This window comes from Maylandia zebra, linkage group LG20, assembly GCF_041146795.1.
Source record: "Maylandia zebra isolate NMK-2024a linkage group LG20, Mzebra_GT3a, whole genome shotgun sequence".
Taxonomy (NCBI): Eukaryota; Metazoa; Chordata; class Actinopteri; order Cichliformes; family Cichlidae; genus Maylandia; species Maylandia zebra.
This window is the reverse complement of record NC_135186.1, coordinates 37,895,759-37,913,348: the sequence shown is the minus strand read 5'-3', so window position 1 is coordinate 37,913,348 and position 17,590 is coordinate 37,895,759. Positions and strand designations below refer to the sequence as shown.

General features: G+C 51.4%; 1 protein-coding gene across 9 annotated transcripts; it reads left to right on the top strand.

Moving 5' to 3' along the window:
• Positions 1 to 373: 373 nt before the first annotated feature.
• tpd52l2b (tpd52 like 2b) lies at positions 374 to 16,915 on the top strand. Of its 9 annotated transcripts, none has more exons than XM_012923673.5 (10): positions 374 to 594; positions 3,519 to 3,676; positions 4,651 to 4,799; positions 5,807 to 5,866; positions 9,459 to 9,506; positions 12,007 to 12,108; positions 12,729 to 12,755; positions 13,269 to 13,310; positions 14,493 to 14,541; positions 14,889 to 16,915. In XM_012923673.5, the coding sequence occupies exons 1-10, from the start codon at positions 576 to 578 to the stop codon at positions 14,973 to 14,975; spliced, it is 741 nt and encodes a 246-aa protein (XP_012779127.1). In that variant the 5' UTR covers positions 374 to 575; the 3' UTR covers positions 14,976 to 16,915. The 9 variants fall into 9 exon arrangements, with proteins under 9 accessions (XP_012779127.1, XP_004567657.1, XP_012779130.1 ...); XM_004567600.6 differs by having other exon boundaries at positions 13,266 to 13,310; XM_012923676.5 differs by lacking the exon at positions 5,807 to 5,866 and having other exon boundaries at positions 376 to 594.
• The last annotated feature ends 675 nt before the right edge of the window (positions 16,916 to 17,590 follow it).

The following is a 17,590-nucleotide window of genomic DNA, read 5'->3' as shown; positions in this document are numbered from 1 at the left end:
AAACGCGGCTAAAATAAACGAATAAAATAAAAAACCCGCTGATGCCGTGTCGCCCCCTGCAGGTCAAAGTTTACAGTGGGTTGTTACAAAAAACACCTTTAACCAGAGTGATGACACACCTCAGTGTGATTGGTTCACTGTGTTTCTGCCAGTTTGGAAATGTAACGTGTAATCTGTTCTTCAGAATTGTACTCGGACTGTTAAAAAAACGTGAAGTCTCAGACACTGATGAATATATCGATAATGGATTTTTTTTAATTTCCGAGGCAGGTAATCCACTATTTCTTAATAAAATAATAGAGGAGTCATCAATAAATATTTCCCAGTCATCGCCTCCAGGCACTAACGTAATATTTTGAAATTCCCCGCCGGATGTGCCTCTGTTGTTTGGCGTTAATTTCACGGACCGTGGGATAAACGACTGCTGCTCCCCGTGTGTTCTTGTCGACGACTTTCTGTCAGCGAAGCTGTAGTGTGGACGGTTTGTGCTCAGTGTGCCGCTCTGCTGTCCGCTGCGCTCCACCTGAAACTTTAAATCTTCGAAAGAGGAGTTTAATCCGCGAGAGAGCGACGCCATGGACCCCGCCAGCCAAGGTAACGCTGAGTGTTAGCCTAGCACGGAGCTAGCGTAGCCTAGCCGAGTGTGAGAGTGCGCAGAGCGGCTCTCAGCGGATACTTTAGCCACTTTAATCGGTCATAAACGGCCGACAGCCCACTGTGTGAGCCCGGTTTGATTGTACGAAGCTGGGAGATCACCGAACATTGGCCACAGGCCCGGTTCCCGGGCTCTGAGCTCGGGTTTGTGGGTTAGCCGCTGAGTGGAACTTGAATCATATTAAAAACGGAGCTCCGTGTTTACGGACACGGACACTGCCGACGTGTTTAACCAGCTCAGACTCCAGGTAGGATTGGCTGGCTGCCCCAAACGCAGCAGCAGAGGCTCCTGTATTTACCTGGAGCCTCACCTGAGTGAGTCACCGACCCCTCCTGTCAGGTGGACACAGCTAACTGGCTGTTAGCATGCTAGTTGCTGCTGTGTCATCACTGACTTTTCAGACTGACAGCTTCATGTTGTGTTGACGCTGTGTTTACAGCTGAATCAGGCTGTGTTCTCTCACACTGCCAGGGTGGCTTAGCATGATTCACAAATCAGAATAAGCCTTACAAAGGGAAGTTTTAAACAGCAGGTGGGTGGAGCTTTTGTTTGTCGTGATGACATCATACAGCTGGAAGAGTAGAAAAAGTGCAGAATAGGTCAGCCTTAAAAGCAGCATTTAGTCAGACTGTGAAGGGAGCTTTGTCTTTATTTTAAGGTGAGGCGTGAATTCAGGTTTCAGGACAAAAAGGAAATGACTTCCTATTGATCATCTGCTTTTAATAAAGCCAGCACGTGCACCTTTCTGTCAGTGGGATTAAATTTACTCGAGCTCAAAAAACCCAGATTTGTTAAACGTTCAACATCAGTTCAGGTGAAGACGCTTGTTTTCAGTAAGACAACCCCAGAACGTGAGGAATAAACGGGACAGACGTGTCTTGCGTCAATGCTTGAGCCAATAGGATCCGAGGTGACCTGATGACGCCTCGGTCGGCTCCTGCAGGCCCTCTCTCTGTGAACTCCCCGCGCTGCTCTGCAGCTCTAATGGACGTTTTCAGAGCAGAGGTTACTGCTGCCTCTCGTCTGTGCGCAGCAGGGCGGATAAAGAGGGACGTCCGAGTCTGTGAAGTGACCCCGCAGTAACTACCCGATGAACCAGGAAGAGGTTTGCTGACTGCTTTGGGTCGGCCTTCAGTAACGAGGCTCGGTCGCTGCTGGCTCACAGGGCGAGGCAGCAGCTGTTGTGTTGTGTTATCAGCAGAAGTGTAAGGAAGGTGTGGTTCACATGCAGGACACGGCTCAGCGTCTGCAGACTCGTCAGACCGCTGCCACATCAGATGATGAAGCTGATAACGCGCACACACACACACGGTTTCTCTGTGAGGGCAGTGAGGAAGTGAGACCGCAGCCGGAAGCATGAAGGATTAGGAAATGACTCTTCTTCAGGGGATCATGGAGGGATGTGCGGGAACAGACCCACAGTGATGACACTGTCGAGAAACCCTTTGAGGCAGCGTCACCTGATGCTTCCCACCTGACCCTGTCAGAGTTACCTGAAATATTCCAGGGTCTGATGTCTGGTCCCTGCTGTGTTAGGTCAGTAAAATCCTTTGGGGGTTCTTAATGTTTTGACCATTTTGGGTCAGGTGGTGTAAGCAAACGTGGAGGTGGAAGAAACTTTGATTTTATTTGTTACTCCCGCTGCAGTGATGTAAACTGGGAACGCCCCTATAGCAGCGACTCAACTTTCAAAATTAGAGTGGGGGGTTTGTCAGTCATAGATTAATACTGTAGCCCCACCCCCACCTGTGACACTAGCAGGACCATTTTTGTATGTCACATGAACGGTGATGTTGTTGCTATGGCATTCACGTAAACACGAGAAGGTCATTTTTACTGTGATTAAATGTTCCTTTGAAGGCGCTGCCCAGGTGCTTGCATGCGGCCTGTGCCGAGGGTCCGGCTGTAACGCTGTGTCAGCGCTGCTGTAACCAGGAAGTGTGGAAGGACGTCCTTCAGTAACGACATGAATGATGCCGGCGAGCATCGAGAGAACATTGTGTGGTGTTTTTGTGCCTCTATAATTGCAGATGTTGTCTATTATTTTGAAATGCTGGGCTGTAATTCCGAGGCTGAATCCTGCACACTCGGGTCAGTGTAGCTGCGCAGACACACACACACTAAAGGGTGTTTGTGCGATGTGAAACCTGATTTAATGCATTATGACTGTCAGCACAGGGACAGCGTTACTTTAATGCACCGGGGGACGCTGGGTAAGAATCGCTTTGACTGCCATCTGTCCATCGACACACCCCCGCCCAGTAAAGTCTGTGACAAAGGCGGGCTCAGACGGACGCACAATCGTACAATAATCTGCTCTTCGACCGTGAGTCAGGATTTATTGGGGCCCAGCTGGCTGTGCTGGAAATGCGGGTAAACCTGCGTTGAGGCCATTGCTCATTGGCTGACACACCTGCGAGGTCACCATTATGGTGGTCTGTGTCGTCTCTACAGTCGGTCATCAGTGAGATTTTTTTCTCAAGTGTGGATCCTGGTTTAAATGAAACGGGTGGAGGTGGTGGAGGTCACAGGGTCATCCTGCTGATTTTTACCATTTGCCGGTCTGACCGGGGTCGCCAGCGTTTCCTGCTGACTCACGTCCACCGCCAGAGGTCCTCCGTGTTGGACCGCACTGGTCCACAGGCTGCTACGCCCATCAGAACCAGTCCTTCTGTTCCAGCATGACTCAGTTTCTTTCTCAGTGTGGCGGTGTTCGCAGCAGCTGCTGCCACTTCCTGTTTGATATCAGCTGCCGCCAGCACTCGCCTTTTCCTGTGTGTGTGTGTGTGTGTGCGCGCGCCTCTGTTGCTTTCAGCATTGTCTCAGTGTCTCTAATCCCGCCTCCTCCTCTTCCTCCTCTCAGATATCAACCTGAACTCTCCTAACAAAGCTCTCGGCGTGGATCGCACAGACAGCCTGTCCGACGTGCCCGTGGAGGGCGCTATGGGGAACCCAGCCAACCCTCCTCCACCTGGCCTGACGGAGGAGGAGGCGGAGGAGCTCCGCACCGAGCTCACCAAGGTACACACCACACCTGCTGAGATCCCAGGTGCTCAACAGCACCTGTGTGGTGGGGGCGGGGCTTCTTTAAGTGTTAGTTTGCAGTGTTTGGATCCAAAACTGGAGCTCAGGAGTTTTGAAATGAAGTGTCAGGTGACTGATTACAGCGAAAGGTTTCACTGAGCAGCTGTTTAATTTAACCCTCTGATCCTGTGACTGTCATGACATCATGAGCGCTGCGTTTACGCCACGGCCTCTGCGGTTAAACCGTTACTTGAGCCTGAAATAAAAATGGTGAATGGCCTGTGTTTGTATAGCGACCCCAAAGCGCTTTACATATCCAGTCATCCACCCATTCACACACACATTCACACACTGGTGATGGCAGCTACATTGTAGCCACAGCCACCCTGGGGCGCACTGACAGAGGCAAGGCTGCCGGACACTGGCGCCACCGGGCCCTCTGACCACCACCAGTAGGCAACGGGTGAAGTGTCTTGCCCAAGGACACAACGGCTGCGACTGTCTGAGCCGGGGCTCGAACCGGCAACCTTGTGATTACAAGATGAACTGCCAACTCTTGAGCCACGATCGCCACTTGAGCCTGTTTTTTTTTTTTTTTAATTTTTTTTTTTATATTGAGATCAGACGCCTGGACTCGGCGGTCGCTAATGGACCGGGTGCTGGTTACCTAGGTAACCTTCTAATGTACTTACTACCACTTCATCAGTCAGTCAGCAGTATCCTGAGCTCTCACTTGTAGTCGCTACAGTTGAGAACAATTTTATTTGCCCCGCCCCCTTTGTGTTGCCAGTGTGTGTTTGTTTTCTTCCTTCCTGTGTGAACGCAGCTTTCTCCAAGCCTCCAGAAAACAGTTTGAGGGGTGGGGGTGAATAAGGATGGTGGTGTTTACGGTCTCTCCATCAAATAACGTGACTTTCTGTGGAGTTGGATTTAAAGCTCCTGTTTTAAGAAAGTCTGTGAATGTGTTTCAGGTGGAGGAGGAGATCAACACCCTGCGGCAGGTTTTGTGCGCAAAAGAGAGACACGCCGCAGAGCTGAAGAGGAAACTCGGCCTCAACCCGCTCAACGAACTCAGGCAGAACCTCACGAGGAGCTGGCAGGACGTGCAGACCTCCAACGCGTACGTATCTGTGAATGCGCCGGGAGGTTAGGCTGTCCTCGGAGAGCTTTCGTATATCTCGGTGCTTTACGTTTCAAATGTTCTCCACAGCTTAGACTAAATAAAGGCTCCATTCAGTCCCAGCAGATATCGCTCACAGCCTTCAGCTCAGCTCTGAATAACAAGAGGACCGAAGGTTGGACTCATGCAAACATTGATTTGTTCTGGATGGCGTCGCGTTTAATTAGCCTAAATTCATGTGTTTGATGGCTTTGGCTTCCTCAGCTGGTTCTGTCAGAGGTTTCTTCCTGTTAAAAGGGAGTTTTTCCTTCCACCGTCACCAAAGCTGTATCTGGTTTGCCACGATGTGGACTGAACCCCGGGGCTGTCAGGCTGGGAGGTCCCCACAGGTGAGGAGACGAGCTGTTGAAGCATGAGTACTGTTCAGCAGTCGGAGGCTCGCTTCACCGAGGCTGGAGGTTCAGCCCGAGTCTGTGGATCCTGATTGGTTTGCAAAGAAGAAACTGAACAAGTTGAAGGCCTCGGCTTGTGGCACAGCCACATCTGCACATAGAGTCCAGCTTCACCTGGTTTGGATCCCACCTCCTGATGCTGAGGAGGAGATGTGATCCTGAGGATGTGCAGGGAGCACCTGCTGATAGACGAGCTTCTGGCACAGGATGCGAGAGGGTGTGTGCGAGTCCCTGCGGGCGCCGGTAGTAACGAGCTGCAGACTGACCCATCCGGTTTCACGTTGCATCGTTCAGATGAAACGGAAGCTGCAGAGACAGTTTCATCTCTGACGCGCTCAGACGCAGCGGCGCTCTGCGCTTTAATGGCAGCAAAGCTTTTCTGAAGGAAGGAGAAGTCACTGCTGTCTAACCTTCTGTTAGTGAGGGGCAGCCAATCAGCAGAAAGTGGGTCTATAAGGGGCGGAGCTTGTTTCAGACAGAGCTGCAGGATGACAGGAGGGGTTATACTGAAGTGTGATTCAGGCTGAGCTGACGCCGTCCTGTGTGTGTTTCCAGCTACGTGAGAACGGCTGAGACGCTGGGCGAGTGGAACGAGCGGGTGACCCGTTCAGATCTGTGAGTCGACGCCGTGCTCGCTGCTCGCTCTGTTTGCGCTCTCACGCTCTGACTTTGGCACCCAGCTTCTAACGTGTGCGTGAACATTTCAGCGGTCTAGTGTGGGAGCTGCTCAGGCTCACCTGCAGCTGTCTGCTCGGTCTCAGGTCCCTGAGCCGGACCTCTGCACCGTGTTTGTGCTGTCGGAGCATTTTTAATGACATCATGTGACCGATAACATGGCTGCTGTGACGTTTCTGTACTAACAGACCAGGAAGAAGGCTGAGCTCCAGTTACTGAGGACTGAGTGTGAGTCTGTGATGCTAGCATCATGCACCGTGGTGTCAGCGGACAGAGCAACTGCTGGAGTGAGTGCTCTGCTGTGAGGTAGCACTGAGGTGGGATTTGGTGTGGGCGTCCTGACCACAGCAGCCTGAGCTGCATGCCTCACTCACCCGAGTGTGTTTGGTTATCAGATTCTCTGTGGAGGAGCTAAAGGTTCAGTGTATTTCTTCACTTCCCCTCTCAGAGATCAGGTGTCTTTGCCTCCAGATGTGACGGTGTCCTCTCCTGCTTCCTCTCAGCATCAGTCTTCCTCCGTATTTTTGGCTTCTTCAAACAGCCTTCCCCCCTCTGCTGTCTGAGTTACAGGCTGTTCACTGCAGTCAGTCATTCATTGTTCCCCGCTGTTAGAAATCAAGCGCACCTCCTCTAAAGGAGGCGTGGTCACACTTCCATGTGTAACTATTGTGCTGATAATTACATGTTTGTTTTTTCATTCAGTAAAAGGCAGCTATTGAACCGATGAAGGTCTTTGCTGGTGATTGGAAGCCACGTTGGTTTGACTTGTGGCTGTAGCTGGAGTAGACGCGCTGGGAGCTCGTGGGGAGAAAACGCTGCCGTGCCGTCATGGAGATGGGTGCGCTTGATTTATAAGGCGAGGCAGGACAGAGCTTTGAAACGTTTCAAAGTCAAACCCAGTGACGGTAAAACGCGACTCGTTTGTCGGACCGTGGTTATTCACCATGCAGCTGCAGGCCTGTGTCTCCCGAGGCCAGCGGCTTCCGTCGCAGACACACCTTGGCGTTGGCGCCACGGGTGTTTTTACGGTTGACGTTAACGTCCAAAAACCCTGTTAAAGGTGACAGCGCTCCCGGACACGTGGAGTTGGAGACCCCACAGAGGATGAGTCGTTCCCAATGAGCATGTGCAGAATTGCTGCATCACTCAGAGCCTCAAGCACGCCATCTGACCCCGGGCGATCCCGGCTGACCCCTGAAACGACTTCCAGTCTGGGTCAGTCCGAGGGACACGTTTCTGTGCCAGGAGAGCAAAGACACGCTGTGAATCGCAGCGTTCCCGCCCGGCTGCTGAGGCCTGAGGCTGCTGGAAGTTTCCAGGTTCCGCCTCTGTAATGAACCGGATTGGCGAGCTCGCTCGGATAGTTGGCGTGACCTGACGGGGCGGCGCTGCCGACTCGTGCTTGACTCACAAGCAGCAGCAGCTGCACCGGCAGGTTTCTGGTGTTTGTTCTGCTCGCAGAAATACACCAGCACGTCGGCGAGCGCTGTCGGTGTTAGTTTGTGGTCGTTCGTCTGCCGCAGACGTGCAGTCAGCGTGGATTTTACTCTAATGCAGCTGGAAACGTGTCTGCAACCACACGGACAGCTCGGACTCGCTGCTGCAGGAACGAGTGGGAGGAAAGGAATGCGAGAGAGGAGGAGGGGAAGAGACGGTGTTTTGCTTAGTCACATGATACGTGATATCCAGGAAGACGGGCAGGCGGGTGAGGCGCGCACAGACGCTGTGAGTTATGAACACGTCACGGCCGCATGAATATTTTTAGATGTTCTCTTTTTTTCCCGTTTCCTCGTTTTGTGGATCAGCTGACTGAGCGTCTTGTCTCAAAGTAAACCGGAGGCGGTGGAGACGGAGCCGTTTGGGTTGATGTGGCCCGTGCAGTGGGAGGGGACAGTTGTGGGCGGAGGCTGGCCTCGCGGGGCGGCTCCGGTTTCTGTAAAAATAACTCAGGCTGTCTGCGAGGTCAGAATCGGATTGTTGCACAACAGGAGTCTGCTGTGCGTTGGATTCGACCTTATGCTGCAGCTCACCGTGTCATGTTTCACAGATCAAAGTTTAAATATCATCACATCATCCATCCGTCCTCTGATCCTTATCAGGTTGGCGGGGGGTGGAGCCTGTCCCTGCGGTTAATATTTATCGCAGAGCTTCAGATAAATGGGTGAAATGTTCGGTGAGTTTTAACTCCATGGCATCATGTGATCACCAACACGCACGTTTCTCTGTGACTGTGGACTGAGTGGACGCTGACCACGAGGGAAGCAGAGACGGCCTCCTTCCTGACGCTCACAGCTCCGGTCTCGGGTTTGAGCGGTGCGGCCAAAAGTCTCATCACCATGGCAACCACAATAGCAGCTTCACCAGTGCAGGTGTTTGAATGTTAGTGGACACAGGATACGGCTCATTGTGATTGGCTGTTTAAACCGGGACCTGCACAGGCCCGTTTCTGATTGGTGGGCTAGGTCAAAGGTCATCACGACAGGCCTACAGCTACTTCACAACAATTATTCGAACAGCAACACAGTCAGTAAACACACACACACACACACACAGGCGCACACGCACACACAGGCGCACACGCACACACACACACACACAGGCGCGCACACACACACACACACACACAGGCGCACACGCACACACACACACAGGCGCACACACACACACAGGCACGCACACACACACACACAGGCACACACGCACACACACACACAGGCGCACACACACACACACACAGACACACACACAGGCGCACACACAGGCGCACACACAGACACACACACAGGCGCACACACAGACGCGCACACACACACACACACACACACACACACACACACACACACACAGGCGCACACACACACACACACACACAGGCGCACACACACACACACACACAGGCGCGCACACACACACACACACAGGCGCGCGCGCGCACACACACACACACACAGGCGCACACACACACACACACACACACAGGCGCGCACACACACACACACAGGCGCACACACACACACACGCGCACACACACACACACACACGCACACAGGCGCACACACCTGTAGGTTCCTCGGTCAGGGCGGCGTTCCTGTTTCCTGGCTCCGCCCTCAGCTGCGTGGCTGTGTGACTCCTGTGAACTCCACGCTGATCCTCTCCCTGCTCTGTGAGGTCTGAGTGTTTACCCGTGTACCTGCAACCTCGCTTTACGCCCCGCCCCTCGCAGCGGACCGCCGCCAACACGGATGTGCTGACTGTGTGACTGCTGTTCATCTGTGACGGCTTCTTTTCAGCTGGAGGTTTTTATGTTGCAGATCTGTATTACATGTGAATATTCTTTTCCATCAACGTGTTATATGAACGTGCAGCTCTGAATCCACGGCGGCGGCGTTTTTAAACCTCCTCCGTGTGCTCAGGAGAGTCGGCGTTCCTGTCCGGCCGCACACAGCGGCAGCTTCTAGCATGTTTTGGACGTTTTCAGCTGACGTGTGCTGTGAGTGTCTCTGTGTGATTTTTCCTGCTGTTGTGTCTTCAGATATCTGTCTGCCTCGGCCACTTTGGATGACATTACCCACTCCGACGCGTGAGTTGACCTTCGTCTTTGTGCTCTTGTCTGTCTGTAGATGAGTTAAGGTTTCTTTCACTTTGGGATTTGTGGAAGTTTTCTGTTTTCCTTTTGCTTCTGTGGTGCCACGGCGGTGGAGCTGTTGCTAACGAGACGAGGAGACGTTTTCTGCTGTGGACGCAGCTGAAGCCTCCTCGTTACACTTTTCATCGTCTTCAGTGTTTGAACCAAAAATATTCAGGCCCTGTCGATGCTGACCACGTTTTCTCCAGTTATTAATCTAAAACAGACGTCATGCAGAGCGTTCAAACAGTCAAAGCTGACAGGAAGTGAAGCGCCACCGCCATGCATGTCTGGCAGGGATCATTGATTACAGTAAGTGTCACACGGACACAGTGGCATTTATTCTCAGGTGGAGTAACTATCAGCTCGTCCAGAGCGACCCTCCGACGCGCCACACAGCGGCGCACACGCAGAGCTGCGAGCAGGAACCTGGAGCTCTTTGTTTACGGCGTCATCGTCAGCTCCCAGTCTGTTTTGGAAAAAGCAACAGTGCAGAGGTTCAACAGTTTAAAAAAAAAAAAAGCAGAAGATGACATCATAGGGTTAAATGTTTTATTAATATTAGGGTTACAGCAGGGGCGGGGCTCCGGGGGGCTCCAGGCCTCGAGGGCCGGCGTCCTGCAGGTTTTCAGACATGTCAGCTGATTTAAATGGCTAAACGACCTCCTCAACATGTCGTGAAGTTCTGCAGAGGCCTGGAACTGAACTGATCATTTGACCCAGGTGTGCCGACCCAGGGTGATAAAGCTCGAGGCCTGGAGTTCCCACCCCTGGGTTACAGGAAGTGTTATTGAAGCTGTGATGGTGGGTTGAGAAAGAAAACTGGAACCAAAAAGCAACAAACTCAGACCTGTGTGCTCGTTTCCAGCTCCTCATCTTTCTTCTTGGGTTGTAGTAGAGTAGCTTTGCATGATTCACAGTTTATCATAATCCTCCTTCATCTTGTGCTGCTCCTTGGTGGAGGTCAAAGGTCACAGATGCTGCTTTGCCTGATGACCTAATGCTGCGACTGCTTTTCCAGACTGACACAGTTTTCCTGTTGTTCCTGGCTGTGCGTCCTGGCTGACGTTCAGAGTGAAGCCGGCGTGGAGCTGAAGCTGTCGGCCGCCCGTGTGTGTGTGTGTGTGTGTGGGGCTGAGATTTTTGTGCTCCTATTGGTGGACCTCACAGAGGCCTGGGTCTGGGGGTTACGTTGAGATGCAGAGTAGAGTAGCTGGGGATCGAACCACCAACGAGCCGCTGGTCCTCCCGAGCCGCAGCTGTCAGTGCTGTTACTCTAAAAATGTTTTTCCCCCCCAAAAGTAACCAAGTTACTTTCTGCAAGTAACAATCCAGCTCTGAACTTTTCACGTGCTTCAATCGTGCTGCTGCGTTACTGTAGTGTTGACAGACGCCTGCTGTGCGTGGAAGCAGCGAGAGCACGGCGTGTTCTGCTTGCCGCACGCGTCGTCCTGTCCGTGCTGGGATCAGAGGTGTTTGGAGGTAAACGGGAGCTCGACTGCAGGAATGAAAACAAGCCGCTGACTTCCTGTTGTTTTCACAGCTGGTCAGGCGAAGCCGTCGGTAAACTGCTGTTAGGCGAGTTATAGATCCGGTCTCTGATCCATTTGAACTTCAGCCCCTGCGTTTCTGAGCTCCTGCATGCGTTTGGCCGAAGAGCCTCCACAGGTGGTGTGCTGCTTTGTTAGCTGCTGGACGTTTTCTGTCTGGAAGCGTCCTCAGTCTGGACCCGATAAACCTGAGGTTCTTGTCTCGGGACCGCAGATGGACACAGCCGCTGCGAGCTCGCTCTGCGGTCTGCAGGATCAAAGTTGGCCCTTGTTGTTTCGTGTTTGGATGAAAGGGCGGACAGCGACGTACGGGAGCATCACACCTGCTGATCAGTAACATCAACATAAAATCCTTAAAGCGGAGCTCCGCCTTCCTCAGCGCTCTGTTACAGTGACCTCACAGCAGCCATCTTATTGGTCACATGACCTCATTAAAAGGGCTCCGGCAGCACGAGCACGATGCCCTTTAAAGCTGTGTTACGGAGGAGGATCCACGGACCGTCAGGCTGTAACATGAGTCTGAGGCACGGACTCACTGCTGCCTCTGCTGGACGCTGTTGCATCTCAGGTCTCTCACATCATCAAACCAGTAGTGTGGCTCTGTTCGCTGTAACGCGCTCGGCTCGCCGCTGGTCATGACCAGCCATCGGTCTCCCTGTCATGTTTTCCTCGTGCTGTGAGGCGAGACTGAAATAAGCTCTTCCTGCCGGCTGACTGGTGCCTGCTAACACTCCTGGGTTCTTGTTCCTGTTTCCAGTTTGTTCCAGAGGGAGGACGCTCTGCTGTGTTTAACTTGCTGTGTGTCGCGGCTGGTCTGTGTGAACACTAACACTGGTGCGTTTGTGTGTCTGTGGCGCTGCAGCTCAACACTAACGCCTCTGTTTCTGTGCTCCTCCTCTCTGCAGGTACAAGAAGACTCAGGAGACGCTTTCCCAGGCCGGACAGAAGACGACCGCGGCTCTGAGTACAATGAGCACGGCCCTCAGCAAGAAGATCGGCGACATGAGGTACAGTGCGACAGAGCCAACATGGCCACCGCGCCGGCTCAGCTGCAGGAACAAATGTCAGCGGGGACGTGTGGACCCATCCTTACACCGTCCCCTGCTAGGCAACCTGGTGACGAGTCTGTGGATCGTTTAAATCAGGTGGTGTGTTGGGTCTGCACGCCTCTCCTGCTGTGGGTTTAGCTCCCCGAGTGACAGAGTGCGAGCACTGCTCGGGCGACGGCCCGTTAACGTGGCTCACAGCATCAACCCTGTCCCGTCCTCGCCAACGCGCTCTCTGAGCCCCCGCGTTGGCGAGGACGAGGCCCGCCTCAGACCGTCACCAGGTTAAACCCGGCCACGCGTTTCTTCCTGCAGCTCTGACTTCATCTCCGGTCGCGTCCTGCCCACCTGCAGCTTCACTGCTGTGATTGGGTCGTTACCCAGCTTCAGTGCTGAGTGTGAGTAAAGCAGCAGTGGGACGCGGCCCCCTCCACTCTGCAGTTTAATCCCTGTAGCTCACTGTGTGTGTGTGTGTGTGTGTGTGTGTGTGTGTGTGTGTGTGTGTGTGTGTGTGTGTGTGGGTGGGTGTGGCCTCACGCTCTCTCTCTCTCTCCTTACCGCTGCCTTGGTCTGACCCGCAGAGCTCTGCCGTTCTCTAACTCCTTTAGGTAAGCCTCCACATGTTGTCATCCTCACACGGTCAGTCACATGACCTGTAATTATGTAAACGCAACACTGGTCCACTAAGAAGTCAGGTGACCCTTTAAAGTGCCTCAAGGGGACTGCTGTTGTGACTTTGTGTTGTGTCAATAAAGTTGAATTCAACGTTTGTAGTGATGCTAGGCTCAGGTTGCTGTGGAGACAGCTTCATTTCAGTTTGATGGTTCTGTATGTTCATGTATCAGCGCCAGTTTAAAGTGCTGTGCTCTGATTGGCCAGCCTGACAGGAAGACGTTTCGATGATATGAGCTGAAAATAAAGTAAACGAGTTAAAGAAACGATGCTGGGCGTTCCAGCTGTGCAGAGGATGTTTGAAAAACTCAGTTCTTTCAGCGTCAGACTGCTCTGCAGGCTGTGACAGCTGATTTAACAGCTGTGTGTGTGCGTGTGCGTGCGTGTCACTGCTTCCTGCATTGTAACACTTGCTTTTCTGTCTCTTCTCTTTAACGCATTCAAAGTAGCAACTATTCCATTCGCCACTCGATAAGTATGCCCGCCATGAGGTAACGTAACACACACACCTGTACCTGTCTGTGCTCGCTAACATCAGCTCACTGAAGGCGTTCAAACCTGGGGGCGTTTGATGTGGGGAAATGAGGTGGAGTTTTTATTGGCTACTTTTATTCGAATACATTTATTCGACTCTGCCGTCAGCTGATCTGATGTTTCCGTGGCAACATGAAAGTTTTTGATTTTAGTTGTTATTGTGTTGAAGTTTGACGCTGCGGTGACATAATGAAACTTTGCTGCGGTGGCTGTTTTTCTTTGTTTGTTCTTTCCAGTCGCAGCTCGTCTGCAGTGAAACACAAACGATACAAACATGTGTACATTGTTTGTTTTTATTAAAGCTGCTTTTATTTCATGATTGAATATTTTATCAGGTCTATGGCCCAAAACGTCGGGCTGCTGTGAGTCTGCAGATCTCAGAAACTCACATTTTATTCACAATAAAACATAAAACATGACGGGTCTGACCTCAGATCAGTCTTAAAGGAGTCCAGAGCAGATGGCGCCATTTCTCCATCGTGGTCACGCGTGGTTCTCCTCCATGTGATGGAGCTGTAACCTGCACGTGTGGACTGCACGCCGAGCTGCTCGCATACGGCGGTTTCTGGAAGCGTTCCTGAGCCCGTGCACTGATTGATCACAGAGCGGCGTTTGAAGGTTATCGTCCCCGCGCACAGAGATTCCTCTGAGTATGCTGATGATGTCATGTTCACAGTGAGGATTGCTGTAGGTTGGTGAAGCTCTGCCCGATCATGTGACCCAGCTGCTGACAGAATAGAATCGAATAGAATAGAATAATCCTTTAATTGTCCCACAAGGGGAAATTTGGTTGTAACAGCAGCCAGAAAGACACAACACACAGGACACCTGATCAGCTGATAAATCTTCCTCCGGCTGTTTCTCTTCTCAGTTTTCAGCGTTTTGTCGACCCGTCCCAACTTTGACGCACGTGCTGCCGCCATCAAAGTCAAACTTTATTGAAATGGTTCATTTTCTCCTTTAAATGTTTTCTGTGAATCAAATCTGGATTTATGAGACTTGCAGATCATCACATTCAGTTTTTATTCACACGGCATCCTGACGTTTGGATTTGGCGTTGTTATTAAAGAAATGTGATGTTTGTTAGATTTGATGTGGCGGTGTTATTCTGACTCTAACCTCGTGTCTCTGCTCCGCAGAAACTCTCCAACCTTCAAGTCCTTTGAGGATAAAATGGGGAACCTGAAGGTGAGCAGAGGTCTGCAGCAAAGTTTAGTGTTTGGAAAAGGATCAAAGTTGAACATTGAGTTCAGATATCTGCAGAACGAGCAAAGGTTAATGCAGAGTTTCACCACAAGGTGGCAGCATGTTCTGTGTCCAGTGTCGATTAGTTTCTTCTTCTTTGCATGTTTTTGCTCACGGTGCTCCGTGAGTGTGGGACAGGAAGTCAGCTTTTCTTTAGTTTCAGGTTTGTGTCTGAAGGAAGGTTTTAAAATGAAGACGAGGCTTTAAACAGAGTAAACAGGAAGCTGATGAAGGGACGCGCTAACCGCATCACTGACCCTCAGCTGTTTCCTCTTCCTCTCTCTCTTCAGTATAAGGTCGTCGGTCAGAGAGGAAATGGAGACGCCGTCAGCTCCCCCACCGACACCACCCCCACTCAGGAGAACCCATCTTTCTGAACACTCGCTCCCTCCTCCACCACCTCCTCGCCGCCACCTTCTTCACGACCTTAGACTGTACTGTTAACACCTCGTCGCAGAGCCACACCTCCACCTCCACCTCATCAGCTCGCTCTGTAGCTGGTGGCAGAGTGCACAGCCCCGCCCCCGAGCCCCGCCTCTGTTTCAAACCCATCAATGTTTCAGAGGCCACCCGGCTAAACACCAGGCGCTAAAAGATGTCACCTTCTGAAACTTGACACCCCCCCCCCCCCCCCCCCCCCCCCCCCCCCCAAAGTGTTCATACGCATCCAAAAAACAAACACGCAAACCTCCTGCAGGTGTAGCTTTGGAGGCGGGGCTTCTGCAGGTGGAGGAGGACTATATGGGCCTCTGTGGGTGAGCGTGCTCTCTTCTTTCTCTGCATTCACACTGTGAGCACACGCTGCACAGCGCCCCCCGCCGCGCTCTGTGTAAACGCAGGCAGGTGTACAGGTTAGCGCTATATACCTGCGAGGATGGGCGGGGTCAGGACCCGGGAACCCCCGCCCTCCTCGACCTTCTCCACGTACACGCACATCCCACCTGAAACCCCCGCTGTGTAAAAAAGTCCTTCAGCCATTTTGTATTCTCTGAACTCTTTTACAGCTTTGCAGACGTTTTTACGTAACTTCTATCGGCGTGTACCAACACAGGTAACCAAACTGTCTCCGGTTCACAGGCGTGTCGCTGAAAACGCAGCTTCCTGTTAGTGAAACTGGCGTCGCCGTCGGAGCGCAGCCGACGCTTCAACGACGCTTCGCCGCGAACGCTACCTGCTGAATGTCACCGCTTCTCAGTCGGCCTTACTCGCGTTAAAAGCTTCGCCCGCTCTCTGATCCAGCCGCGGGACACGCCCACCCCTCGCCCTTTGGTTTTTCTTCTTCTTCTACTCTGGGTTTGGTGAAGGACGGAACGCCCGGGTGTTTGTGGTGTACTCACACGGGGCGCGTCTGGTGTGCCGCTTGTCTTCGTTCGGGCCTGCAGAGTAACTTCCTGTACGGAAGCGACCACGCCTGCAGATGAACTGCGCTCACGCCAAACAACAGAACAACTGACTTTTCAGGTTTTTTTCATTATTTGTAAAACGCCATGAAGTACCGTGCCAATCTTTGTGTGCTTTGCCAACATCACTCCTGCCCGCTACAGGAAGTGCTGACGAGCTCGTTAATAAGACATCCTGCTCCTGTGGCGTCCGACTGCTCTGTGACAGGAAGTGGTCATTGAGGCGTGCCGCCACGTGTGAGTACACCTGAGAGGGAGACCTGTCATCAGTCTTGCGGGTCTCCGCTGTAGGTGTTTCTGCTGCCCGCGGCTGTCCTGCCTCCTGCGTGCGTCCTTATTCTTTGTGTTGATCATTATGGTAGACGATGAAGATGATTTGTTAGCTGCTTCCTGATTTTCTTTCCTTTGCTTTTCTGAGGTAGTTTCTTCTTTGTAAAATGTCATCAGTTGCCAATCCTGAAATATCTGTTACAGACTCTTTCTTTGTGTCTCTGGATCTCCTCGAGTGTCTCTGCGCTTTGCCAAGATTAAACAAACTTCTGCACACTACAAGAAATACTCCTGAAGTCATTTACTTAATAAAAGAATCACATTTTTCTTATGCACAGGGGAAAGGAGCTCGTCAGTGTGAGAAAAATGCGATTTTGAAACTAAATGGATTTTCCTCCTTGAAAGCTGCACATGAGCAGTTTGTTTTGGAGAGTAGATGATGGATGGAGTGAGTGACTTCTTAGTTTTGGGACGTGCAGCACACCACGAGCATGCTCACTGAGAACTTTCAGCTTTATTCGGGTCCGGGGCCTCTCTCATGTAGATCGTTAAAGGGATCAGATTTGGAAGCTTATGGTGAATTAATTAAAAACATTTTGGTTTATTGTAAATGTTTGGATATCAATAAAGCATTCCTTTAAATGAAATGTGCCCTGTGATCTCTTCACTTCACTGCTGTGCATAAATTTACTGACACATCTTTATAATCTGTAAATTGAATAAACATTAATTAAAGTTTGATTCTGGATTTGAGGCTCTCCTTTTTCTGAATTCATGGAAAAGTATTGCTGAATTTAACTGATTTAAATTCAGATGAAGGCTGCAAAGTTAGAGAAATAAAGCCATGACCATCTCCTGGGTTGCTAAATTTCCTGAGTTTAGAGTCAACTATGACACCTGGGGCTGAACAGGAAGTCAATCTGACGGTTTTTGGGTTTCAATATGAGAAAACGTCAGCTTTTAAAAAAATAAGCTGCATGCATATTCTATTCTGTATGCAAACAGCATAGGTGACAGAGGCTGAGGTCACCGAAGGTTAAATATGTTTACAGATTTTCGTCTTGATGCATTCTCAATCATCCAGGAAAGTGAATCTTTGATCAGTGGTTGTTGATCAGTGGTCATGAGAATTAGCATAATTATGATTAAGGAACTGACCTCCCGGCCCATTGTCCCTTCAGTGGGCTGGTTTCAGTCATTATGCAAATGTACTGTTTATAAGGAACCTACGCCAGGATCCTGTTTGTGGACTTCAGCTCTGCCTTCAACACCATCCTTCCAGACCATCTCCGAGGCAAGCTTTCCCTGATGAATGTGCCTGA

Bases quoted from the DNA above. Each gene is read 5' to 3' on its own strand.
- tpd52l2b (XM_004567600.6), top strand. The intron at 4,800-5,806 runs GTACGTATCTGT...GTGTGTTTCCAG, and splicing joins GACGTGCAGACCTCCAACGC to CTACGTGAGAACGGCTGAGA. The intron at 5,867-9,458 runs GTGAGTCGACGC...TTGTGTCTTCAG, and splicing joins CGGGTGACCCGTTCAGATCT to ATATCTGTCTGCCTCGGCCA.